The sequence below is a fragment of the Penicillium citrinum genome (assembly GCF_028827155.1).
Source record: "Penicillium citrinum strain IBT 23319 chromosome Unknown utg000006l:1.0-3011923.0:1.0-3012962.0, whole genome shotgun sequence".
Taxonomy (NCBI): domain Eukaryota; kingdom Fungi; phylum Ascomycota; class Eurotiomycetes; order Eurotiales; family Aspergillaceae; genus Penicillium; species Penicillium citrinum.
Window position 1 is genome coordinate 2,386,327 of NW_026622691.1, and position 26,595 is coordinate 2,412,921.

General features: G+C 46.9%; 11 protein-coding genes across 11 annotated transcripts; 5 read left to right on the plus strand and 6 right to left on the minus strand.

The window, feature by feature from the left end:
- Positions 1–898: 898 nt before the first annotated feature.
- On the minus strand, positions 899–1,405 carry N7469_007421 (GNAT family N-acetyltransferase; the record flags this gene model as incomplete). The annotated part of the gene is made up of 1 exon (XM_056646339.1): positions 899–1,405. The coding sequence occupies one exon, from the start codon at positions 1,403–1,405 to the stop codon at positions 899–901; it is 507 nt and encodes a 168-aa protein (XP_056499780.1).
- A 360-nt stretch (positions 1,406–1,765) lies between these two features.
- N7469_007422 (arginase) lies at positions 1,766–2,882 on the minus strand (the record flags this gene model as incomplete). The annotated part of the gene is made up of 3 exons (XM_056646340.1): positions 1,766–2,074; positions 2,178–2,737; positions 2,804–2,882. 3 exons carry the CDS (start codon positions 2,880–2,882, stop codon positions 1,766–1,768), a joined length of 948 nt encoding a protein of 315 aa, XP_056499781.1.
- A 662-nt stretch (positions 2,883–3,544) lies between these two features.
- On the plus strand, positions 3,545–4,543 carry N7469_007423 (arginase; the record flags this gene model as incomplete). Its single annotated transcript, XM_056646341.1, has 4 exons — positions 3,545–3,604; positions 3,670–3,900; positions 3,969–4,237; positions 4,285–4,543. 4 exons carry the CDS (start codon positions 3,545–3,547, stop codon positions 4,541–4,543), a joined length of 819 nt encoding a protein of 272 aa, XP_056499782.1.
- Positions 4,544–4,888: 345 nt separating this feature from the next.
- Positions 4,889–6,232, minus strand: N7469_007424 (LLM class flavin-dependent oxidoreductase; the record flags this gene model as incomplete). Its single annotated transcript, XM_056646342.1, has 1 exon — positions 4,889–6,232. The coding sequence occupies one exon, from the start codon at positions 6,230–6,232 to the stop codon at positions 4,889–4,891; it is 1,344 nt and encodes a 447-aa protein (XP_056499783.1).
- Positions 6,233–6,555: 323 nt separating this feature from the next.
- Positions 6,556–7,681, minus strand: N7469_007425 (isocitrate lyase/PEP mutase family protein; the record flags this gene model as incomplete). The annotated part of the gene is made up of 3 exons (XM_056646343.1): positions 6,556–6,594; positions 6,654–7,135; positions 7,198–7,681. The coding sequence occupies 3 exons, from the start codon at positions 7,679–7,681 to the stop codon at positions 6,556–6,558; spliced, it is 1,005 nt and encodes a 334-aa protein (XP_056499784.1).
- A 209-nt stretch (positions 7,682–7,890) lies between these two features.
- N7469_007426 (putative MFS transporter) lies at positions 7,891–9,919 on the plus strand (the record flags this gene model as incomplete). The annotated part of the gene is made up of 6 exons (XM_056646344.1): positions 7,891–7,922; positions 7,978–8,332; positions 8,392–8,452; positions 8,516–8,687; positions 8,766–9,034; positions 9,081–9,919. 6 exons carry the CDS (start codon positions 7,891–7,893, stop codon positions 9,917–9,919), a joined length of 1,728 nt encoding a protein of 575 aa, XP_056499785.1.
- Positions 9,920–10,695: 776 nt separating this feature from the next.
- On the plus strand, positions 10,696–12,664 carry N7469_007427 (transcription factor domain-containing protein; the record flags this gene model as incomplete). The annotated part of the gene is made up of 3 exons (XM_056646345.1): positions 10,696–10,874; positions 10,923–11,845; positions 11,895–12,664. 3 exons carry the CDS (start codon positions 10,696–10,698, stop codon positions 12,662–12,664), a joined length of 1,872 nt encoding a protein of 623 aa, XP_056499786.1.
- Positions 12,665–15,611: 2,947 nt separating this feature from the next.
- Positions 15,612–16,079, plus strand: N7469_007428 (ATP synthase subunit C family protein; the record flags this gene model as incomplete). The annotated part of the gene is made up of 1 exon (XM_056646346.1): positions 15,612–16,079. The coding sequence occupies one exon, from the start codon at positions 15,612–15,614 to the stop codon at positions 16,077–16,079; it is 468 nt and encodes a 155-aa protein (XP_056499787.1).
- A 1,906-nt stretch (positions 16,080–17,985) lies between these two features.
- Positions 17,986–18,750, minus strand: N7469_007429 (uncharacterized protein; the record flags this gene model as incomplete). Its single annotated transcript, XM_056646347.1, has 1 exon — positions 17,986–18,750. The coding sequence occupies one exon, from the start codon at positions 18,748–18,750 to the stop codon at positions 17,986–17,988; it is 765 nt and encodes a 254-aa protein (XP_056499788.1).
- A 3,898-nt stretch (positions 18,751–22,648) lies between these two features.
- Positions 22,649–23,877, plus strand: N7469_007430 (uncharacterized protein; the record flags this gene model as incomplete). Its single annotated transcript, XM_056646348.1, has 3 exons — positions 22,649–22,890; positions 22,933–23,401; positions 23,482–23,877. The coding sequence occupies 3 exons, from the start codon at positions 22,649–22,651 to the stop codon at positions 23,875–23,877; spliced, it is 1,107 nt and encodes a 368-aa protein (XP_056499789.1).
- A 411-nt stretch (positions 23,878–24,288) lies between these two features.
- Positions 24,289–25,150, minus strand: N7469_007431 (SDR family oxidoreductase; the record flags this gene model as incomplete). Its single annotated transcript, XM_056646349.1, has 2 exons — positions 24,289–24,482; positions 24,541–25,150. 2 exons carry the CDS (start codon positions 25,148–25,150, stop codon positions 24,289–24,291), a joined length of 804 nt encoding a protein of 267 aa, XP_056499790.1.
- Between the last annotated feature and the right edge of the window lie 1,445 nt (positions 25,151–26,595).

The window sequence follows — 26,595 nt, forward strand, 5'->3', positions numbered from 1 at the left end:
CGTATCCTGCAGAGAATTCGGATCTCACTTTGACGGAAAAAAGATAGTCCCATGCGATTCGCCTTGAGAGAAAACCGATCTGCAGACACTCTTGGCGTCCGGCTCCGTCCCGCGAGAAGCCGATCTTTCCGTTCATACTGTGGCTCTAAAATGTAGTTTTTGTATCGGTATTTGTTTACATGGTATGTCACTGTGAGAGATGGGTACTATATGCTCTCCAATAACACATAGTCTCTTCTAGGCTATTTTGTATAATTCTCGCTTGTGACAGGCTAGTTTTCGACTAGGAAGGGCCGATGCACTGAAAGTTCGTAGCTGCTCAGGTCAATGTTAGTGTAAAAGATGTGGGACTGGAATATTTTCTCTCCGTAACGGTCTTCTAAGTATGTAGGAAGAGGGACAAAGAATGTTGAATCCCATGCCCAAGTAGCTATCCGGTTATTTGAGCCAATGTGTTAAAACGCTCGTACGGAGCAAAACCCGCTTCTCTCTGACTTGACATTCATCATAATTCTTGCACTGAAACCCCCAGTGAAGCAAGGATTGCATTCAAACACCAAAGTATCTGAGTTGACGAGCCTCATGTTCAAGTGGATGTGATGTTTCAGAAGACACGCGACACTATCTAACACGCGAGAGAATCTGGGGTAACTTAACGTAAGGGATCCACAACTTATTCGCACCTACTCAGAGTAACCTATCTCTCTTGCCTTTCAAGAATGACACCCTATCAGACAGCAATGCATCACTATTCTTTACATAAGAAGCATAGTACTTTAGTGAATAATGAGGCAGTGCGTAGGTCTAGACAAAAAATCTCATTGCGCGGTCTATTTTGCTACTACTAATACAATTCAACCTTGCACAAGTAAAATCCACTGACACTCCTTCTCATCCATTATAACTCCTTTTCCCAAAGCTCCCCTACCATTTTAGGCCCCCAAATCGAATGTTCCTCAGTCTTAATTATTTTATACCCTTCATTTGCATACAGCCTTCTCGCCGAGGTCAAGATAGTCTGAGTCCATAGCCCAATGCGAGAATATCCAACTTCCCTAGCAAACTCCGTACATAACCGTACAAGCTTGCTCCCAACTCCCAAACCACGAGCACTCGGCTCAACGAGTAATAATCGCAGTTTTGCGGCATTATTATCAGAAGAACGATCTTTCACTAGCATAATACAGCCAAGAAATTTGCCTTCTCTTTCGGCGATCCAGCAGCGTTCACGGGCCGGGTCCAAGTTTTCGATGAATTCAGCGGAGATTTTGGCTACCATGGACTCGAATTGCTCGTTCCAGTTATGTTCTTCGTGGTAAAGGACGCCATGCCGGTGGGTTATCCATCCTATGTCTCCGGGACGGTGGGTGCGGATGGTAAATGGGGCCTCAGTGGTGCTTCCCATTGAGGTGCCTTTGGATGTGATAGATTGAATGAGGAATGATTTGGAAGTATTTTGAAGCAGCTTCGAGCATTCCGAGTAAGATATAGCTATATTCTGGCTATTCTCTAGATCGTTCCACGTCAACCGCAGGGCGGATGAGCCAACCAATCAACTCTTTTAATTGGCCCGCTGACCGGTAATCTGAAAGAACGCCGATTCTCAATCGGGAATCCTTATATTGGCCGGCTTCAAAGATTTCCATTTTTTATAATCTGCAGGTGGAGTCCTATTAGGATTGAATAAGGTACTTTTACTGAGCTCGAACATTATGTGGATTGTGTCAACGTGACCCAATTTCGTCGTCAGCAAAGGAGATGAGAATTAAAAGCCCTTTCCTTCAACACCCAAAGCAGCATGAATTATAGATCTAGCAGATTCAACAGTCAGATCTAATTTCTCTGGCTCAATGAGTGGATTTACTTCCACCAAATCCATCGCAACAAGATTTCCAGTATTATGAAGCCGACGCGAAATGAGGATTCCCTCATCGAGTGATAGCCCGGGACTAACAGGGAACCCAGTGGATGGTACCCATTCCGGATCGAGCGAGTCAATGTCATACGAGACATGAATTGGCGTTTCGTCACCAAGATACTCCAATGCAAGATCCATGACCTTTCGATACCGTGCCTAGATGAACTTAGATATGGCTAATATCAAGACCGGCCAATGTAAATCTTACCGTCGGATATCATCCATACTGAACGCTTTAAATCCCCTTCTCAGCAATAACCTTTTCCTCAGCTTCATTCACATCACGAAGACCAATGTACACAAATCTCTTGAGATTAATTAAATGTGACGCCGTGATCCAATCAAAGATACCGTATCGGGCCAGTCCAGAGGCAAACGCAACCGGCATCCCGTGAATTCGTCCACTAGGGCTCGTTTCTGGAGTGTTAATATCGGCATGGGCGTCTATCCAAAGAACGGAGAGCTCTGAATCCCCGAATCGCTCGCGAATTGCCCGTGCAACTCCCGTGACGGTTCCCATTCCGATCGAGTGATCTCCGCCAAGGGTCATTACGAATTTACCCAGTCGGGCGTGGGTGTAGACGCTTTCGCTGACTTGTTTGGATGCGAGTCTGACTGTTCGTGGCAGTTTCATGTTATTGGTGTCTGGATCTGTATTGTTGGCTTCCTTGCTGTTGCTGAACGTGCCGTTTGGCGTGAGGTGGTCGATTGTTAACTTGTAATTTGTCTCTGATTGAATATTCGATAATATCCCTGAGTCGAGTAGAGCATCAGGGCCTTGCTCGGCACTCTTTCGGGGCTGTTTAGGTATTGTCAGAGCTGATGAGGAATTATGTATGTAGATGAGGTGAATATAGTAAATGGGTGATCTTCATACTGCCCTACAAGAGTACTTTGCTGCCACAACGGCCAGTTGGCTCGGGTTGGCCAGAAATTTGGAAGTGGTGAGCACTTGCTTCGCCATATTACTCAGTGACACGAATGGGATTGTGTGCTGAATTTCAGTTGGATGTTACTTTGGAATTCCAAATTACAAGGGCTTTATGTATCCAGCGCTGCCGGCTCGACTCACCTTTAACGGCGATCCTATGCCCCACTCCCGCATACGGCTGGCGTAGCGTCCATTAAAGTGAAGTATAGACGAACATTGAGAAAATTCAACCTTGACCGATGTCTTAATAGATCTAAAGAGCGATATTCGTTCGAACGAAAACGCAGCTGGATATTTATACACTATATACAGATATTGTATCTATATTTATTCAAATTGTCGCAGGCGAAATACCGAGCGTAGGGTTGATTCTATGCGACTCCAGGTCTTCAGCCGATACTCTGTATGTACTTACATCTTTTTTGATATCCGAATTCATCGTATAGCAGTTCACTAAGGTCCAGCCTCTTTGAATGCTTATGATCAAATCTGCAGCCCCATATGTTCGACTATTCTCAACTTTAGGGGAGCTGAAATCGGCATATACCCTTTTGAGACGGTGACCCTGGCTGCCACAGTATGTTTAACCGGACGTAAGAAAAGGATATAAACAGTAATTTATTCCCATTTCAAACCTGCTTTCATCTCGAATTATCTGAAAAATTCCAAGGTTCTCTTTCACAATTGTGTTTGAAATGGCTGTATCCAACAATTCAGAACTGGCCATCGTTCTCGCCGAGTCCGCAGCAGGCGCGGTAAGCCTTTTCAGTCTCCAGATCCTCCCACACCCACAATACCGACAAGGAATAACCAAAAACAGGGTAGTGAGCTCGGTCCTCGCGCTATCCTTGGCTCGGGCCTTTTGAAGGATCTTCAAGCTTATTTCGGGCGTGTTCACGTTTGCGAAATCTCGGGCAAACCACCGTCCGAATACACCGAAGACCATGATCACGACGGAATGAAAAGACCACGAACCGTTAGCAAGGCAACAAAGAGCACGACCTCGTCTATAGCCATACCCAGCAGGGCCGACGTGTTCTCACGTTGGGTGGTGATCACTCTAACGCCATCGGAACGCTGACAGCGACAACCCGTGCTCTCATTTCAAAGCATAATTAGCGTCCAGCGGTCATCTGCGTTGATGCACATGTGTCAATTAACCATCCCCCCCGAAGCGAGTCCAGTGGGAATATCCATGGAATGCCGCTGGCTTTTGCCACTGGTCTTGCTAAGTACCAGGAGAAGGGTATCTTTGATTGGATTGAACAGGGTCTCCTCATCGACATGAAAAAACTGGTCCATATTGGAACGCGCGATGTCGATGACGAGGAGGGGACGCTGATCCAACAGAATGGGAACAAATTTTTTGATATGGATGATATTAAGAGGTGTGTATTTCGACCTGACTTGATTACCAGCTGCTAAGTATTGCCAGACACGGAATCGACTCGGTTGTTAGCATGGCGCTAGAGTATGTTGGTAGACAGACGGCTATTTATCTCTCTTGTGATATCAATGCGCTTGATCCTGAGTGGACGCCAAGCGCTGGACATCTTGTTCCCCGAGGACTATCTCTGCAGGAGGGGGAGCTGGTTGTTCGTCGCCTCCGCGACACTGGTAATCCTGTTGCAATGGACTTCGTTGAGGTCAACCCTACTATAAATGTAGAGGGGGTGGAGCGGACTATTGACTAGGCCTGTGCTTTGACCAAAGGTGCTTTTGGCCTCAGTACCTAGACTTGCCCTTTATGACCCCAACCTAAACCCCAATCCAATGGGGTTTGGTTGGGTTCTTCAATCCAGAATAGGCTCTACGGATGTCTAAGTCAATCAATCCACAATTTGTATTGGTTCGATGACCGACCAATCTCAAATGTTTCTATTTTGATAGTTTGCAGATGAGTTTTGGATAGTGTCAACTACAGTAATTCTTCTGAATTTGGATGCTCTATGTACTGCGTAAACCCATGATGTGTAAGATAGAAAGACAAATGGCAAGTATAGAATGCTCCGATTTTGCCATCAGCTAAAGAGATGCTATCATGGTTTGCTGAAAAACCTGTTCTCTGGTCTAACTAATCCAAAGTGATCACGCAGTGTCGAACCAGCATAATCCTTGCGGAATAGACCTCTTCGCTGTAGCTCTGGGATGAGTTTCTCAGTGACCTCATCTAGGCCTTGCGGTAGAAACGGGAATACGCATGTGAATCCATCCGAGGCCTCTTCATGTAACCAAATCTCCATCTCGTCGGCAATTTCTTCTGGAGATCCAAGGAAAGTCAAACCTGAAAACCCTCCTTGGCGTTGAGCAAGCTGACGGACGGTCAGGCCTTCTTCTCTAGCAACTTTCTCGACTGACTCTCGCGCCGTCTTACTTCCATTAGTTTCTGGCAGATGCGTTGGCAAAGGCCCATCAGGGTCAAGTTTGCTGGCATCAAGGCCGAGCACGACCGACAAGGACGCGATGGCACTGTCGTAATGGACCAGGCTATCCAGCTTTAATCTTTTCTCCCATGCATCCTGCTTGTGCTCTCCGACAATTAGCAAAGCTGCAGGGAGTAGCTTCAAGCTATCTCTATCACGGCCTGCTTTCTCCACTCTGCCTTTAATATCTGCGTATAGTTCCTTTGCGGACTCGAGGTCCTTAGGGCTACAGAAGACGACCTCGGCTGTCTCAGCTGCCAACTGTCGTCCTGGCTCACTTTGCCCTGCCTGAACAATCACAGGCCACCCTTGCGGAGGACGTGCAATATTAAGTGGCCCACGCACTTTAAACTCGTCTCCTTCGTGATTCAGGACATGAAGCTTTTCGGGGTCCAGATATTCTCCAGTTTCCACATTCCGAGTGAAAGCGTCATCGGCGAAACTATCCCACAACCCCGTAACCACATCATAGAATTCCCGTGCTCGCTTATATCTATCACTATGAGCCATGTGCTCATCAAATCCGAAATTCTTACTAGATTCCGGATTTCCCGTCGTCACAATATTCCAGGCTGCTCGGCCCCCACTTAAATGGTCAAGACTGGCGAATCGCCTAGCAACGTGATACGGTTCGTCATATGTTGTACTTGCTGTAGCGGCCAGTCCAATCTTTTCGGTGACGGAAGATAAAGCCGAAAGTAAAGTAAAGGGCTCAAAGGATGTCACGGTATGACTACGCTTGAGAGCTTCGATGGGCATATTGAGTACAGCCAGGTGATCTGCCATGAAAAATGCGTCGAATTTGGCTGCTTCGAGTTTCTGCGCGAACGCAGAAATATGCTTGAAGTTAAAGTTTGCGTCCGGATAAGAGCCAGGATAGCGCCAGGCTCCAGTATGGAGAGATACTGGCCGCATGAAAGCTGTGAGGTGAAGCTGGCGGTTGGGGTTGGATTCTGTCATATCTGTGATCTTTTTGCAAAATATCTATAGTCTTTCCGTATGTTTCTTGAAAACAATAAGATTAAGTAGTCAGATATCTCGAAACGATCTTAAATAGCTTCAATGATAAATAATCGGATTTATAATCCTCGCGGGTTCGCGGATGACGAGGTTGTATGGCGTGCTTGTGGCAGGTTGCTCACGCAAGAGGGGAAGCTTACAATTACACGAATATTGTCGGGCTTTGGAATAGAAACCTTTCTGTAATACTACACTATCATACTAGTAAGGTGACTGATATCTTGAAATGTAGTTCTTGACGCTAATACTATGCAAGTACTTGTCTAATTGTTGTATTTGTATTTGTACTTCTCCTCTCGATCCTATAGTACCATGGGAATTGGTCAACGCGGTATCTTTCCAGGGAATGAGGAAAACTTACCCAGTATTTGTTAAATCCAACACCTTCACAAACCTGATCATATGTCAATATCATTGGAGGGGACCCAGTAGTCATAGATCTCTTCAGTCCGTCTAATGCTTCTCGGATACTCTTGAGATGAGCCGCAACCAATGTCCAAGGATAAGCAACTGCACTATATCCCAGCTCAGCAAGTTCCTTAGCAGAAAGATTCTCCGTCTTTCCCCCTTCAATGATATTAGCGAAGACTGGAATATCCAGCTGCTCCGCACATCGCTTCATTGCATCACGATCCGGCAGTGCCTCGATAAAGATCGCATCGACACCGATCCGCTTGAATTCCTTTGCACGGGTTATGGCTTCATCCCAACCATACATCAGTGAGTCTGTACGCGCAAGGATAAAAATATCTCTTCCTTCATTTCGGGCATCGCAGGCAGCCTGGATCCGAGCAAAGGCTTCTTCCCGAGAGACGACATCTTTGCCCTTGGTGTGGCCACAGCCTAATAGTAAACAATTCAATTAGTATTGGTTTCTTCGAGGGCTAAAGATAAGAGAAATATACGTTTCGGCCATCGCTGATCCTCAATCATCACTCCTGCTGCACCAGCAGCTGCGAAGCTCTCAACAGTCCTCTTGACATTCATTGGGCTTCCATATCCGGTGTCACCATCTGCCATGATCGGCACGCTAACCTGACGGAAAGATTCCTGGATCTTATCACACATCTCGGCCATAGCGATGTACCCGGTATCTGGCAAGCCATATGAGCTAGCGACTGCATACCCTGCCAGAAATACGAGCGGAAACCCCGCCTCCTCGACCAAGCGAGAAGAGAGACCGTCGTACGTGCAGGCGTGAGCTAGAATCTTGGTAGGATCATTGCGAGCCTCGAGCATCATTGTGCGGAGTTGAGATGCCTGAATTGAAGGGATTTTGCCACGGATATTCTTCACACTGACCGTGACGTCCATACTTGTGCCATCCTGAGGCCCTAAGGCTGGGGCAGTATCGAAGTGGAAAGGATAAGGAACGGTAGACTGAGACATGTTTCCGAGATGATGTTCAAAAGGTTTGAGTGATGAAGAATATGTTCTCGACGAACTAACTCGTTTTTAAATCTTATATTTGCAACCGATATCGGACGCGAGGTTGTTTGCATCTCATTCCATTTGTTGATCGAATATCGCGGATGTTTCAGGCGCGGATAATTGCGACTATCCGCCGCGGGTGGTTTCCCCTCTTCTTCATCTTCGCCATGACATTCTTCGAGGACTATAATGGGGTTAGGTACGTAGATCCCTGCTTCCTAACCAATTGGATCTACTGTAAATCAATATGGTAGCGCTCTCTCGAGCGGGGCCCGGCACTTTATCGAACATGCAGCCCTTAAACCCCATGGGGACCCCGGATTTTTGAGCTCGGCAAAACGTTTGAGGCAAAGCCTCCCTCAAGCCTTGATCCCTATATCCGAGATCTGCTTGTATCTAGAAATTATTTATGCTGGAGCTAGCCCCATTGTTTGCCTGCCATATATCTTCTCGTTCTTCATTGTTGACGCTGCTGAACCGGACACCATGTCGGATTTCAAAGACATAGAACAGCTTCCGGATTGTCAGCACGTTGAGAGTGCTGGCACCAAGAAGGCTTACCTTCAAGTCATTGTTCCAGAAGAAAGGCAATCCTTGATTCGAAAGAAGGTTGGATACATCATTTGCTACATGTGGTTCCGCAAATGGCCATACTAATACATCAATAGTTCGATAGAAGAGTGCTACCAATAGTCTGCATACTCTATGTTCTGTCTTATCTAGACCGAGGTATGCAACAACCGTAATCGATCCTGCCATCCTGTTACTGATCATAACCTCCCCCGTTACAAGGCAACATCGGCAATGCAAAGACTGCTGGAATCGCAGATGATTTAGGGTTAGATGACTATAAATGGTCCTGGGTACTTTACACATTCTATATCTGCTACATCGTTTTCGAATGGACAACCGTCTTGTGGAAGATTCTCCCAGCTCACTCATATATCGCTGTTTTATGCATCTGGTGAGTATCTCCCTCTTTTTCGACGCCCATTTTTTCGAAATACTGGACATTGGAGTTTGACAATATTGAATAACCTAGCTGGGGCGCAGCTGCAATGTGTAGTGGTGCCGTCAATAACTTTGCAGAACTTCTCATTTGTCGAGGACTGTTAGGTATTTTTGAGTCTGTCTTCGGCTGCGGTGCACCCTATTTTCTTTCGCTATTCTACCAGAGAAATGAGTTGGGATTTCGATTGTCTATACTCCTTGGGATGTCTCCAGTAGCCAACTGCTTTGCATCAGCTCTTGCATACGGTATTACTCGGATCAAAGGCTCTCTCGAACCATGGCGTTACCTTTTCATTATTGGTATGCTTGCTCCCTATCTTGATCATCACAGAGCTAACGATACTAGAGGGTGCTCCTACCGTCCTTTTCTCGGTCATCGTGTTTTTTTTCCTTGCCGATTCCCCCGGCTCGGCCAAGTTTCTTGACGAATCCCAGAAAACAGAGGCAGTGGAACGACTTCAGACTATCGACCGAACGGCGAAGAATAAGATGCAATGGCAGCAAGTCCTAAGTGGATTGAGAGACTACAAGAACTATGTTCACATGATGGTTCACTTTTGTTGCAATTACTCTTTCGCAGGTCTTTCCAATTTCCTGCCGACCATTTTGGAAACGATGGGATACAACTCGATCAACGCGCAGGGGCTGGCAGCTCCACCATACCTTGTATCATTTTTCTGTTGCATCGCTGCCGCCATTGTCTCAGATCGATGGGGAAATCGCGGGTTGGTAATCACATTCTTCGCTACCATGGGTACAGCGGGCTATCTTATCCTAACGTGCGTGGAGGACGAGACCCAGACTGGCGCACGATATGCTGGAATATGGCTCGCAACTTGTGGAATTTTCCCTGCACTCGCTATTAATATCACCTGGATGTTGAATAACCAGGGAGGGGAAAGTAAAAAGGGAGCAGGCATGGCCCTTTTAGCTGTCTTTGGGCAGTGCTCCAGTCTAGTCAGCAGTTCCGTCTTCCCCAACAGCGACGCGCCTCTCTATACCAAAGGCTGTGCCATTGGTTGTGCTTTCACCGGTCTTATCGTGATACTGGCCATTGGGTTACATATCAATCTGACCCTTGAAAATAAGAGACGTGATCGCGTATATGGAAAGGTGAACAAGCATGACCGAGTTGATGTAACAGATGGGGGAGATCAAAACCCTAAGTTTAGATATTTGACTTGATTTGCCATATTTCCCCCCTATTATTTAGATACTAGTAGGAGGGCAATTGATTTAACCGGGAGTCCCCTATGCTTGATGCTATTTCCTTCGATTTGAATGGCGGGTATTTTCCAGGGGTCATTCCACCGCGGCTATTTGGCATTTAGAAGAACTCGGGGACAATATTTCGTTCTCGAGGCACTCATAAGCCAGTACTAGTAGTATACTGATCTTCCGAGATAATTAATGCCTTTGAAACCTTTCTATATCTTCAACATCGAAAGTTGTTGTACCAATACTAGCCAACTACATGAAGACGGCATCTCATGGACTGCGGGTATTTCAACAAGAAAAAGCCGTCAGTCTCCACTTCTCCGCACTTGCGATTCTTTCTCCTGCAAACACCCATGGACAGGAAGCCGCCGCGTAGTAGGGCTCTTCATGAATATGGATTCCAGCGAGCATACAAGGCATGTGTTCCATGTTCGCGGCGGAAGGTGAAATGCCAAGCGAGTGAAGGTGAAAAATGCGTGCGTTGCGTCAAGAAACGGATTGACTGTATTTTCACATCAAAGAAACCATGGTCTCGAGCGCCAAAGGATGGTCAGGGTAGTAGAGGGGGTCACCCTATATGTGAAACTGAGATTGATCAGAGGTTCGTTGTATTCTCATTGCCGGTTTCTATTTATTCTAAGGCAAACAGATCACAACCAAGTCCCCGGGGCCGAATTGGGACCAAAGATGACCATCTTCCAACATCTATGTTGCAAAAGGTAGTTTCGAACAATAAGGATGCCATGAACATCTTGTTTGAAGCAGCTCTTCGCGAAGATTCACAACAGACCACTGCTGTCCCTACCCCTACTCTGGGTCCTTGGCGCCTCACCACAACCGATGCCGTGCAAATTTGGGGAGCCTGCCGATTTGTAAAGATGGGATGGTTCTCTGCACATGAGGCGATGGCGCTTGTTGATCTGTAAGTGATCCTCCTTGGAAGGGCGCTGCGATGCTAATCCTGGTACAGTTTCTTCGAAAATTTGAATCCACTCTCCCCTATTCTCACGGACTTCTTCGCCTCGCATAAGAATCATTTTTACCTTGTGACACAAGAACCCTTGCTTTGCTGTACAATATTGATGCTATCCTCGCGATACCACACCCTTCGCGGGGTTGGGGGCTGTTCTCGCGCGTTCTTCATACATCACCGTCTGTGGCAACATTGCCAGCATCTTCTTCTTCGACTCACCTTGGGTCAGGAAAAACTGTCCAAGGCCCGGACTAGGAATATAGGTAGCATTGAAGCACTTCTTCTCATGTCTGAGTGGCATCCACGGTCATTACAATTTCCGCCTGACACGGATGGCTGGGATTCAGATTTCATCATGACCCATCTGGATGCGCGTGATCCGCCAACAAGCGATGAAGAAATTCCTGTCTCAGCTCGATGGAGAGAGGACGTCGTCGAGCCAACAAAAAGATTCGAGCGTATGTCATGGATGGTTCTGAGCTCGGCATTAGCTCTCGCTCATGAGCTTGGTGCATTTGACCCAAACACTAGATTTCCCAAACCCGATGGCCTAACCGGAATCGATGCAGAGATGTATCTTGAGCACCTTGATCTACGACAGCAACGCTTGCCAAGCCTGCTATTCGTATATATCAATGTTCTAGCTTCAAGGATTGGTTGCACTTCACCAATGCCCTCCAATGCTGATATCTCTGTCCCAATCTCCCTGCAGATGTCGCGGCAGCGAGGGTCCAGAGAATGGGTTTCGTGCATGAATTCATGGATCAATATCACCAAGATGACGAATTCGACAATGACGGAGCTACATCCCCTGATTAATGCACAGACGGCTTTCGACACAACCGAACAATCCTTGTCCATTGTGGAAGAGAAGCAGACCTTGATAGCAATTTGGTGCCAAGAGAACATGAACTCTACAGGTATGTGATAGAACTTTGGCTTGTACTTCCTACTGGCTAATTCTATTAGCATCTGGAACGGCTTTCACAGATATACTATTCATCGAATATGAATATCTAAGGGTTCTTGTCAGCTCCATCGGCATGCAGCTCGTGGTGCAACGAGTTCTAACCCGCGACAACCCCCACAGCGAAACTACCATCGATCACTCTTTCATAGAGAGAACCAGACGACTGGGCATGACAGGCCGGGAATATGGCTTCATCGAAGAAGTTATCGAAGGCAGCTGCCAAATATTGGAGAAAGTCGCCTCACTAGGCAAAACCGGCGCATTGCATTATTTGCCAATGAGGCTTCTCTTCCGTACAATCAGCTCTTCCATCTTCTTAATGAAAGCACTCGCGCTGGGTGTGCGTCATTCCAAACTCCAGGAAGCTTTGCAGATTCTTGATCGAGCCATTGCAGCTATGCAGGAGAATCAACAAGATGACGCGAACTTGCAATCACATTATGCAGCACTTCTCCATACACAAGCAGCACGACTTCGAAGGAGTCTAGAATCATCGAATCCTTCGCCCGTTCAACCGAGAGCTCGTCCTCATAATGGATCGCATTCAAACACAACGCCATTTTCGGCCTCGCATCATGTAACCCCAGGGCAAGGGGATGTGGCTTCAGGGCTTGATCTAGAGGGTCTCTCTAATTTCGACCTGAACGACTGGCTATCACTACCCTTCGATCCCTCTATGGCACCTTTTGCTCCGTATGAGGGTGATCTCGGACCGCGGTTGGACGGCGTTGACTTGGATTTGGATTTCATTTGGCAGTTGCCACCATAGGCATCTTCTGCCTGGCAATTTCAAATATTCGAGTGATTTCAGATTCATCGGCGAAACTAAAAGTTGAAGGTCGACCTTTCTACAACAAAATTCGGCAAGAAAATGGCAGGGATACATGAGGCATCAACTACGCTTTTAAACACCAATCCGACCACTTCCTGTGTTTATATACCTATCCTTCCCAGAAAGTACCATGGACCGTCTGGCACACCGGATTGGTCAATGTATATTGCACAGCAGGTTAATATTAGCATTCGCAAAGCTTCGCGGGAGCACGCTATGCCCATTGAGACTAGGGAGGAAGAGTGGATCAACAAAGCAACGAGATCTGGGGAAAGCTGAGCTCCCGGCCACTACTGCAAGCCGTGCTAGTCGATTTGGAGTTGGAATGGAGAGACAATCCCCGTTGTGGCTTTGGGATAGGGCAAGAACCCGATGGATGGGGCGGCTGTATCGCGATTCACCGGCCAGGTCCAGTCTCCCGTCATGTACGGAGTATCGCCCCCTGGAAAAATGCTCAGCATACCATCTCCAATTCCTTCGCTGCAACACTGGCGGAAATTCCGCTGATGAACTTTGTTGAATCTACAATTTTTTGGCAGCGCCTGTCTCTTTGGGTTTGCATTTGCCATTCTTTGATGCATATGCCCAACAGCTACAGATATTCTGTACACTACTGTAAATTGGCCAACTCAGCTACTCCGTACTGCATTATGGATACCGGTTTCCAAAGGAACAGCCGCCAGCTCCGAGGTCTTGAAATTTACCCAGCTGGTCCAGCATCGTCTTGTTTTCTTCTGGTATAGAGTGCGTTTCCGCCGCAACGCGTCCCTTGAAATTCAAGAGTGCCGTACACAGATAACGAGGTCGATACACACATCCATCGTGTAAAGGGTTGTGGAGGCAATGGGGCAATTCGTTTTACAGGTCCACCTGTATGCCCCATCAAGTGGAGTGTTGTGGCCGACACATCTTCGCCCCCTGACTCCAGAATCGAATGAAGAAGACGAATTGAAGAGACCAGACACATACTTAACATGTCCAAATGGTAGAAATTCAATAACAACGAAGTACTTTGTTTTCTTTTTCTCTGCTATTTGTTCGCGGGAAGCAAGGGCTTGTACCTCAGCCATCCACCATACCAAATCCCAGAATGGACAGCTGGCCTTGCCAAGGACACGACTCGCATGACCTCACGGCGGGTCGATGATGCTGCGATGAGTCGAGGACAGGTTCTGTGTAATATATCGTATTTTATATTGTATCGATGGTAATTTTGATGGTATCCTAAAACACCCGACCCTCCCTTCCGGACTCCACCGACTGTCTCTTGTCAGCATTGCGAGAAGTGTAATTGTTCTCCGTATAGTAGTCAGATGAATGAAAATTCATAGATATACTATAGTGAGTAAAACCAGCAATGGCCACTTTAACATATCAATATCAATATTCAAAAGACTAAAATAGCTAAGAAAGGGATCTTGCATCGCAAGTCCGTTCGCCAACGTCGCACCCTGAATCGAGCTTGTGTGGGTCCGCCAAGCTCCTGCGAACAGCCGAACTGCAGCCGGCGCTTTTTTTTCCACGGAGCAGAGCCGCCTGCCCTTTCTATGTAAATTTGACTGCGGTGGTGGGCTATATAAGGTCGTCCGGGCCCATTGAAATTGGCCTGTGAATTTCGTCTGGGGGAGACCTTTATAGCGGGCCAGTTGGTGTCGTGCCGGATTGCTTGTTGGGGTGAGCCGGAAGGGTGTCCCAATTGTGGACGTGATAGTCGGGTTCTGGCGGGTCAGGAATTCAGCGGGTGGAGGCCGAGGGAAGCGAGGATGGATCCGTAAAATTTCATTGCTTTTTTTTTCTGCCTCCTTTTTTCCCTGAAAAAAAAAAAGAAACTTAGATTTATTATCTGGTTTATTTTTGTTCCTCCTTTTCTCCGGGTCGCCTGCTTCCTCTCGGAACCCTCCGGTGTGCCGGCATTATAAAAAGCAGCCCGATTCCCCCCTGCATCGACAACCGTGGCGTGTCTGATTGACAGAGATGCTGGTAAGAAAAAAGGGAGCAAAATTACAGACCTAAACGGACCACCGGATCCCATTAAGTTACCATAGACCACTCGGTGAGGTTGTTTCCGAGGAAAGGGGAAGCCAAACAGCAGTGGTTGCCCAGTGAATCCGTAGTTAGTGGACCTGGAATCCGAGTCGGCCCGGTTTTGACGACGCCGGGAAGAAATCTGGAAACCTGGGCTGCTTTTGGTGTCCGGAATGGACTGTCATTGGTTTACAATCTATGGATCGGTGGATCGGATCCACTCAGTTGGAACATGCTTATGATCCACTGCAGGGGTGATCTAATTTTTTTTTCCTGTTCAGCAGAGCTATCCCTTTTGCTTCATTATGACTTTCTCTTTCCCTCCACCCCCCTACTCCCTCAATTGATAGATGAGAAACAGTGTCTGGTGGTGCATTTCATCGGCATCAAAGGCCTGTGTAGTACGTATGGCAACATTGGATAGGCCAATTGACTCTGCCGTTCTATGGAACTGGATCCTCCATACCTGGGAAATCTCCACTATTATGGATACTTTGAATACAGGTAGGATCCACCACACCGGACGAACCCGTAATCGCAATAAGAGACAATACACGTTCTATACGCTCCTTTCTTACTGAAATTGAAAAACAATGCAATACACACCCTTAGCATTCCTCGTACCAATGATTTGCAAGTGAAATACTATGTCTTCCGCACAGAGTAGGGCTTTTTTCACGCGCGCACTAGCCTCGACCGGGAGGCGGACGGGCGAAAATTGTGCCGCGGAGTATTTATGTCCCAGACAGGCCTTCTTCCGTAGTTTCCCAGCTTTTTCCTCCTTGAAAAGTTCCTTTCTATACCACACTCCTCTCTCTTTTCCAACCACCCTCCAAAACTCCTCCCCAAATTCATCACAATGGCCGCTACCCGTGTCTTCGCTAGCCGTCTGGCTACCACCATGGCCCAGACCTCCAAGGTCGCTCGCCCTGCCGCCCGCTTCCAGCTGAACGCTGCCACCAAGCGCACCTTCACCTCCCAGAAGGCCCCCGTCGCTACTTTCGCCGCTCCCAAGCGCGCCTCCCCTACCCTCCTCCAGGCCAACGCCCGCAACGCCTTCCAGTCCGCTGCCCGCCGTCAGTACTCCTCTGAGGTCGCCACCGCTATGGTTGAGGTCTCCAAGAACCTGGGTATGGGTTCCGCCGCCATCGGTCTCGGTGGTGCCGGTATCGGTATCGGTCTCGTCTTCGCCGCTCTGCTGATGTCCGTCTCCCGCAACCCTGCTCTCCGTGGCCAGCTCTTCTCCTACGCCATTCTGGGTTTCGCTTTCGTCGAGGCCATGGGTCTGTTCGACCTGATGGTTGCCATGATGTGCAAGTACGTCTAAGCGTTTCACCATATCATCTTTCGAACATGGCCTTGTGAGATAGTATCTACGCATCTATCCTCGGGTCCTCGAACAATCGGCCTTTGAAGGAACGAAGAAAAGAAAGAAAATTATAGACAGTTTCTCTCCCTGTTTGTTCGACCCCTTTTTTCTTACTCTTTTCCTTTGTTTCCGCCGGGGAGGGTATTTGGTCGTGATGTATTACCATGTACTACTTTTCAGCGTCATCTACAACACCTATTTCTTTTTGTACATATAGAGTCTATATGGCCTCACCCATCCCAATTTCGAAAGAGCCAAAAACTCTGTGTGTTGAGTGTCGTATCTGCTCCCTCCTAGATTCAGCTCCTTTTCCATCCGCTCTGATTCCTTCACCCCCGGAACCTGAGCAAGGAGCTTTAAATCATCCCGTATCAGCCCACGTATAAATCGACGTATGTTAAATTGCTAGCTATCAGCTTAAGCTCCGTTTGACAGCGCTTCAGCTGTAAATCTGGAGTCCTTTCAATCTCAACCCCCAGACTTCCCCTTGATATGGGGTGTCGGGTCGACGGAAGCTACGTGTAAACTTTTCCCAGCCATCATTCAACCACACACGTTCATTGAGTATCAATGTTTGGAAGATACATTCACAAGACTCCTCTCTATCGATCGAGCTTGCCAGATACACCCCAACGACACGGTGATGCCGTCCGGTGTGACCTTGACCCCAGCGCAGTGAAAACTCGCTAGCTCCGGTTCTCGGGCAAAGCGCTCCGGCTACCCGCCGGCAGTGACTCAGCTGACATCAACGACATCAATTCATTCTTTCAACATTGTGTTATGAACTTATTATTCGTAATTACAATTATCTGAGACAAATTTCGAAACCCGACTACACTTAATTTAGCTCACTGTAGCGTGGTATGAACCTTGGATTTGGATGTGTCGTTCTCACCTCGTAGAGCTAGTAGTCTTGGCAGCGGTGAAGAACTTGCCGCGCGCTTCACTCCAGGTTGGAGTTAGCAAGGCCTTTAATACATTCATCTGATTGTGCAATGATGGGTATATATTGCTTGAATATATTATTATATCCCTTCGAGGTCTATTCTGGGCGACAAAGATGAGATTGTCTCGTCGTAGGATTACTAGAGCTCCTGTACATTTAAACAAGTTATTATCACTCACTACCTTATATATTTTATGCCGATAGCGATTTCCTACATACTACAGCCCTGTGAACACAAAACAGAGTGTTTCCAACCACCCGTGGCTTTAACAGTCCTGGAGGTATACCGAGACGAGGAATGAACCCGGCTACTGTTTTTATTTTGTATCTTATTTATTTTTATAATTTCTTCATCTGCTGTACAGGGTAACATACATAATTACGGATGGCTCGGAATCCCGAATATTAGTACTACTTGGTAGTACTGCTAGCTTCGTAATGCATGCCTCCAACTTTCTATGATCCACTGTTGACCTAGATTAGAGATTCAAGGCCCAGTTCCCCAGGCCGAAATTTCAAACTAGTATTGAGGTAAACACTCGGATTACCAGAGTATGAGGGAACAGACTTGAACCATCGCCGCTGCCATCTGGGCAGTACTTGTAGTACTGCACCAGCTCACAATTATATACTATATAGCCACTTAAAGTCTAACGTTATTTCATTCTATATATCAACTTGCACCATCAAGAATTGGTACCAGATTGCATTATTAACATTAACTGAAATAAATAACACATAACTAGAGAACAACGTCGACTCCGATCATGCGAAAACTCGCTTGCTAAATGCTGGGAAGCATCGCGATTGCAGAATGAAGACCAATAAGTCGTGACATGACAAAACCCAAAGACCTTCAGATCAATTGGGCTAGAAAGGAAAAGGGATAGATGATAGATCCCGAGAATAAAAACATGTCTAGAAGATTTCCAGATCTTCAAACTCAACTACCAACCCATCGGGCAAGCCACTTGCCGAAGCACCCTCCAATGGAACCCCATGCATAGCATCCCACATGGTTTGTCCACGACCGATACCCGTCGGTCGACTTGCGTATACACCTACATGCACGAATTTATCTTCTACCCCGTAGAAAAACCACGTTACTTCACGCAATTTCTTCCATGTACTCCCCACCGCCCCAGGTGAAAGTGCATACGGTGACGCCGATGGTACCTGATACCAGATCCACAAGGCGTGGCCGATACGCTCGAGCTTGATACGCAGTGACTGTACTGTTGGACCGGGCACGGTCTGCACGAGGGGAGATAGACACCAGTCTGCACCATCGGCGGTGGCACTCACACTGGAAGCATTGACGGTACCTGATGAGAACTCCATGCCTGCTTTCACCCATTTACAGGGAGGGTTGGGCCCGCCCCTTTGGCGAGACAGAGCAGCTGTGTCTGAGGAGAAGGATTGGGGAGCTGCACCAGCGAAGATCACTAAGCCACCTTGATCCCACTCCATTTCCCAGTCTGCGCTGACGGTTACTTCGGCGATAACGAATGGGTGTCGAAGTGAGGTAAAGACAATAGGGGCGGTTGAAGTATCACCGTTAGGCGGTTTCCGCCATAGATCGGTGTTTGGACCGGCTGTTAAACTGAAATATTCCATACATTGTGGGAGAATGAATGCTGGAGGTAGGTTTAGGGTTGTAAACGAGGAGCCGCTGGGTGGCATATTGAAGCTTAGTTCTAGTCTGTTGGTTTTGCTCTCCTGAAATACCGTGGTTTCTTAATCTCTGTTCTTTTTCTGGCCTGGGACAGACGGGATTCAAATTTAAGCAGCAGAAGAGCGGGGATAAGCCACACGGTGCTAGATTGCTGTCCGAGATCAGATCTTGAATGATGCACCGTAATTGAGCTCCGATTTCCTGCAGATCATCAGGCAGGCTGGTCGAGGTACAGCAGAGGGCGTCAGCGCATTAGGCGAGAAAGTTTAAGCAGGCACCCGAATATTGAAGGGCAGAATTGCAATTAACCAGAGGATAATAAAATTCGTCAAGAATTATACTCTGAAAATAAAATTGACCAGAAAAAAATGGTTGAGGTTGTGGTGCACTGCGGATGCTGCGGAGTGCCGAATGCGGTCGATTGAAGTATTGAAGGACTAACAACACCAAAAATTGAAATTCAACGAATATAAAAAGGGGGCGGAACCTTGGAAAAAGCACAAGAACAAATAGTATAGCCCGAAAGAATTGCCGAAGTCCTGCGTCAGATGCAAATGGCTTAAAAAGGAGTCCTCTAAAAAAAGAAAAGAAAAAGGGATCATTCATTGCATCGTGACTAGTAGTTCTCTATTTATATGATGAAATGGACTTTGTGACGACGCCAGCCCCTGGGGAATATCTTTCAGGGGATTTTAACCGGGGGGGCGTCAAGGCTACTAGGTGACCCCATTGACCTGGATGTGAACGTACCACTCACTTGGGAAGAACCACATTGTCGGAATCTACGATTTTAAGTGAAGTCGGGTCGAAACCCTGACAATATCGCCTCCAGCGTGTGCTTGATTCGCTTCGGCGGACCAGTTCACAAGTGGCGGGACCCCATGCATCCCGGGGAATCAATCACGTTGTGACAGGCCGGTGGACCATGCGGGCCCAAACTGCATCAAAGGCGAGTTTGGAGCAAGCAAGTGGAGAAGGAACAGAGTACGACGAAGGAATCGACTGCGAATTGCACAAAGTAAAGATGAGATGCTCAGTGACCCATAGCTAGACATCAAAGGCATTGAGATCCACGTGTCGATACATAGAGCTGAAGACAGCTTCAGATCGGTGGATTGCTCTCGTGCTGGGACGCCCGTGCGACGTACAGTAGTGAATGTGTCGCCACGGCGGCAATGGGTCTTTTGGATATGTTCCAAGACAATTGGTCGGGTCGATGCATGTTGCGTGGTTCTATGTAAAGCCACTCGTGCAGGCACAGCTGAAGATATGCTCCAGGATCTTCCTTGGCAGCTGCTGTTGAGAGAAGCGATGAGTTCCAAGCTGCGTGGCGGTGGTGCGACTCAGCCACAACCTCTACTCTCCACTGGGCTGCACTCGGCTGAAGAAGGTAATCTATTGCGGAGTCTCACGCTGTATCATACATTAAGCCAGACGGAATGGCCGAAATCATATCTACAATATTTTTACTCAGATCAAATCAGATTCTACAAAAGATTTTCGAAATTTAACCTGCGAAGTTGCACATTTTGGGTATAGTACTAGACCACCATGGTCTAGTATGGACTATGGTAGTGAAAATCTATACAGATAGCTGCCTATATCTAAAAGATTATGAATGGTCAGTCTGATAGATATAGCCACCAGTGGTCCCTGATAAAGTTATGAGTATGTCATGAGGCTTGTGCTCGTTTTCTATTTCGCTCCTGTAGCCATGATTTGGGACAAGATCTAGCCTGTAATTCGAGATCCCAGAGGGGTAGAGGGGTACGTAGAGTACCTTGGACAATGTAGAAACTACACGGGAGAACCACAATAGAAGATATGTTCGCTGCACGATTGAGGATCCTATAGAGAACAACAATATGATCAGTTAGGTTGTCGTCAGCAGCTCCAGCAAACCCACGAATTGACCAAACATTGGTCATGGGCATCAATACTTTTTTCACTTTATCAATGATGACCTTTCAACATTGAAGATGCCAAATATTTTGAAGGAGGAGAGTGGTTGAATCCCCTTGAGACCGAAACAGAAGAGTTTTGTCGAGCAGTGGGTGCCCATGGATCATTTAGTAGCGAGCCTCGTCACTTGGTGCATCCAATATCATGGCGGCTGCTGGCGGCTGAAAGACCAGTCCTATCTTTGATATTCTTGTCTGCACCGACCGATAATAACATATCAACCATTCCCTTGTTATTTTTTAAAAAGCAGCCTCTAACAGTGGTGTCGTCCCGAGCGAGCAGGAAGTTATGTTTAGATTTACCAGCTTATCTGTAAGCAGGATCTAAACCTGGCCCTGTCTATTAACATGGGCAGCAAGCCACAATGGTGTTGACTGTGATGAGAGCGCATTAGGATCGACTTTTTTTCGATTGACAAGAAGACGAGCTATTTCTGGTTGTTGGTTCCATATACAGCTATGAAGGGAAGTGATCCCGCCGATTTTGCAGATGGGTCCTGCATGAGCACCGCAAGATAGTAGTAACCTCACGATTTCAGTATGATCTCCACGTACAGCATGATGTAACGCAGTCATGTGGATATGGTCGCATACACCGGTTCCGATTTTAGGATGCGCAAGAAGTCTCTTGACAACGGCTATACGCCCTTGTCCACTGGCATCATCCAAAGACATGTGCTCAGACCTGTTTCTGCTATTTGGATCGACTCCGTCTAACAGCACTTTCGCAGCGGCTAGATTACCTTTGAAAATTACGTTGTATAAAAACGAGGAGTTAAGGAAGTAAACCATGTCCGGTAATTCTGCGTAGCCAGTGAAATCCCTCCCCCCAAGCCTAGAGAGCTCTTTGCAGAGTGTTAAACAATTGTTTGAATCGACAGCGTAACGAATCGTCGATGCGTTTGAATCTTCTGCATCGCGTCGGTACAGCTGTGAAATCAGAGTTTGGTACACAGCACAATTGACTTAAGTGAAAGAAGCAAGATCTCTTTGCCTCTTAATGCTGGAGGCAATTTGCAGGAGGAGTGCAGGTGGGAGCTGCACGACTGGAGCGTGTCAATAAAAGAAAGACGATGTTGAGTCGCGTCTGTGATTGGTGGATCACGGGACTCATAATGATTAGTAATTATCTCAAGGGCGCTTCAGATAGTTAGGAACAACATCTTCTCTCCTTCAAAATACGGGGCTAACCCGCAATTCTTCATCACCTGTTAAATCACTGACCGAAACAGAAGCCCTTTTTGATTGAGCTTGTTTTACTTGAATCATCCCGTGATGTTGACTTGGCTTGAAACGCCACAGCAGTACTTAAGGGATGATTCAACTGGCTTGAAAGGACTAATCTTACACAAATCTCTCCGGTCATGCATATGTAAATATTGAATCACTCTATCACACTTTGAAAGACCTTAAATCTGGCCCTTAAAACTGGTTTACGCTGGTGACACCTAAAAATAGACGAAGAAAAAGCAGATTTGGGGCCGAATTTCTGAAAAGGGGCACAAGATGGACAATCCCTAGAATGCATCATGAAGCGTCAAGAACGCAATAGACAAAAACAGGGCAAAATGATGTTTCTGGCCTCGTGAGTAAAGTTAAATAAGGCCAACGCAGGTATGCTCGTATTGGAGGCGCCTCTTTACTGCCCTAAGACTGCCTTGTCCAATAGAAGCCCTGAGATCTCGGCTCAGCCTCGTATTCAGGGTCCCAAGAGCCGCTTTATCTAGCCTGGGGTCTTGACCATGTTTAAAAGGATCGAGAGCCACAAAAGTGTGAGGTTTTCTCTTTTCTGCGCTCAAATTCACACAAAGGCGGGCTACTTGTGAGACCTTGGGACCTCGTGTAGTGTTTGCACAAAAATACTGCAAATTGGTCGTGATTGATTGTAACCAAGAGCTACACTTAACCTTGACCCACCAAAGCTGCATATTGCATCTCAAAGGAAATGGCGCCGCGACGTGGATCAGGAGGCTTTGGTAGTTCCTATTATGGATCTTCAAGCGCTTGGTCTGTAGAGACTTCATTCTCTTTGGACATGTATGAATCCAAAAGTCTCTTCATCGCAGGCTTTGCTTTCGATGTTCTTTTTGCCCTTGCACTCATTGGGTTCCTCACATGGGCATGCTTGATTCGGAATCACAATGGCCAAAAGAAGGGGCTTGTCATGGCTATCATCACATGGTTGTGGTAAGAAAAGAAAATACAATTACAATTTATAAATCTTATCAGTGATCATCCATTGACTGATCGTTGTTCCAGCTTCATGATTACCGCCATAGTTTATGAGGTTTTCTTCCTTGCTGAAGCCGTCGTGACTCAATATTATAATATTGACCTCATGCTCCAAGTGTTTTTCTCTGACCTATCTGTCTGGTTGATCGTCTATGTCTTTTACAACTTGATCCACCGTGTGGTCAATCGTCTCACGGATGCCGGAAAGCCGTATGCTGCCATTTCAATTGTTCATTGGGTGATTCTCGCTATTTTGGGTGCGATCTCAATCGCAGCCTGGGGAATATATGTGGCATTTAGGGTTTACTATGTCCAAGGATCAAGGGGAAATTTGGTCGACCTTGTGGACAGTATGAACAAAGTAGATTCTGCCCGAGTCATTCTGTTTTGGGTGGTATCTATGGAGATCTTTGCTTGGTTTCTATTCGCCGCCGTCAAGGCCGGCTCTCATCGCTTCCCTTCGCGAGTAAGTTTTCCCATGACTTACCGAATGCTCTCAATTTCCCGACAACAACCACAAAAAGCAAATAAAAGAAGCTTACATAGTCACAGTCTCCCATCTATGCTATTATCATTGGAAGTATCTGTTGGTTCGCCCTTTGTCTTACGAATGTCGTGATCTACATCAGATACTACATCGAGGAAACTACCTTCGTTCCCGACTACTTGCCAACAGCAACCTCCGTTTTACAATTCATTTTCGGTGTTGGAACCCTTGTTGGAATCTTGCTCGGCTGTCAGGGCTGGCACCATATCGATAACTCGATGGATAAACCACCAATGACAGTGCAGTATCCTTACGAGACACAATACCAGCAGTACCCAGCATACAATCAGCAATTCCAGCCCTACCATGGCCAGCCGCAGCCTCAATATCCGCAGCAATATCAGCAGCCAGTACAGCCATACGAACTACAACCTTCACCACAACCACAAAAGTGACCCTAGACTGCCTAACGGTACTAAGTCCAGCTAGTGTCACTGGGCTTGGCCTCTGCGAAATTCAGTAGCGCCAGTGCTATTACCCATCCTCACTTCTGCATTCATTGCTCAAGTCATCGATTGGTATTAGTACTGCCACGAGTTATATGCCTTGTCTGGTCTATTTATTTTTTGAAGCTTGATGTTCCTTTTTGACTTTATGCCGCGCACGAAATACCCAGTATATGTTACTACCTTGAATATTATAATTATATGGAATATCTGGACATAATGAATTAGAAATTTATTTCACCAATTATAGAGCTAGCCTAGGACCTAAGTATGAGTTGCCACCTCGGGCTCTTAAAGGAGAAAAAAAAAGATATCAATCCATGCTATCTACCTCAAAGTTACTAGTGCTACCTGAATGGCTTAAAACCAATTTTCTTGGTCGCCATTATGAGTCAACAACAAACCGCTATTCTTGGCACTCATGAGTTCAATTACCTCAAGGCATTTTCTTACACTTTCCTCAGGCTGGATTTGACCTTTCAGCCCAGGATGGACTTTCTTGAACAGGTTCAACAGGAAATTATTAGCCTCTTCTAGAGCAAGTGGCTTTTCTCCTATATCTAAATCAGCCTCTACAGTTTTAGACGCCAGATAGGACAATATGCTACTTACCCTCCCACGTATCGACCCATCCAGGGCTCAAGGCCAAGACTTTGATACCCTTTGGTGCTAGCTCTGCAGCATACTTGGCGACCTGTATATTCATTCCAGCCTTGGCAACAGAGTATGCGACAGCATTACTAACTCCGGACTTGTTAATCAAGTTCAAATCCGCCATGCCCGTGGAGATATGCACAATCTTTTTCTGGGTGCCTTTCTCAATCAAAGGTAGAAAGGCGTTTGTCGCCCATAGACCGCCGTAGATACCCGTCATAAATGGCAGGTCAAACATCGCCTTTGTCGCCTCGGCATCAAAGGGGATTTGGGATGGGCTGTAGGACATAGTCGACATATCAACAGCATTGGAGTTGTGTATAAGCACGTCTAGTTTGCCAGCTGTGATGGCAGCTGCAGCTGAAGCGGCTTCGAGGATAGATTTTGGGTCCGTGACATCTCCCTCGATCAGGTGCACATTAGGATAAATGGAGTTTAGCTCAGATACCGTGGGCGATTTGGGATTTCGCACGATAGCCAGCACCGTGTTGGCTGGGTTGGCGGCGAGTTGACGCACAAACTCGCGGCCGATACCCTTAGAAGCTCCAGTAATTGCGTATGATGACATGATTGATTTATTTCAGATATAATGTAGAGTAGTATCAAATAAAAAAGGCTGTTGGATCTGCTATCTCGAATATCTTTGAATTTACTTCTGTCTTATACTTCAACGGAATGCCAAGCATTCCCGACCGGCCGATCCGTACCTCCCGGCCGGTCCGTTCATCACCCAAAACTGCCGGCCAGCACGGTCAGACGGCCGCTCCGTTCCTCGTCCGACATCTTATATCAACATTATGAGCACCGCTAGTCCGATAGTCAAGAGGAGGGCATGCGTGGCCTGCACTAATGCGAAAGCTAAATGTACCCCACAGGCTGTCAACTTATGTCAGCGATGCGCTCGTTTGGGCAAGTCATGCACGTATCTTGACCTTCCACAGACAAGGAAGAAACACAAGGCTGCACCAAGGTGCGTCTTCCTGAGATCGAAACGAGCGAACTATGTGTTTTTGACTATCAATATAGCCGCGTAGCTTTGTTAGAGGGGCAGGTCGGCCAGCTAACGTCGCAACTGTCTGCCTTGACCCGACAGAACGATCATAGCAGGCGGATATCGCCTGGTACCCCAGTGGATGTTTCTAAATCTCTTACTAATGGCTCGAGCTCATCGCAAGGCCCGGGATTAGAGTCTGCAGATATCTCAATACTCCTCGATGCTGCTAGAGACCCATCTCATGGTCTTGCTCTCCCCAACAAGGTCCGGTCTGGCGGGTCAGCCGTCTCTGGTAGATCGAGGGCTCTTGAGTGAAAGCGAGGCCGAGAATTTGATCCAAATATTCAGGGTTGCCCTTGTACCCAAGTTTCCCTTTGTGCTGATTGCAAGCACCGAGACAGCAACTCGGCTCAGGAAACGAGAGCCTTTCCTCTTTTCATGTGTCGTTGGCGCGACCATAGGTAGCTCACACCCTCTGCGCAAAAAGGTTACCGAGGAAGTCATGAAACATATTACACTAAGGGTCGTGGAACGGTCTGAGAGGAACCTTGAATTGCTTCGTGGTCTCTTAGTCTACAGCGCATGGTACACTTACCCTGCGGAGAGGTACCACCCGCAGCTATTGCTGCTGATTCAATTTTGTGTTTCTATATTGTATGATTTGGGGCTACACAGGAAGCCTAGTCTAAGTTTGGATGAGCAGCGAGCTCTGCTAGGCACCTATTGGTTATCGGCTAGGTGAATTTTTCTTTGCTAGTAGGTTCGTCATCAGCTAACCGTCTAAAAGCCTTCATAGTACACTTGGCCGTCCAATTACTGTGAAGCACGATAGTAGAATCGATGAGTGCATTGAGAATCTGGCGTCGACCGAAAATCTATCAGACAGAATGATTGCACCGTTTATTCAACTGCAGTCTTTCTTGATAATAATGGATGATACTTACGCTTCGATGCACGCGAGAGGCGGAAGGGCACTGATTCAAGTTATACGCGAATCTTTACAACGACAACTTGACAGC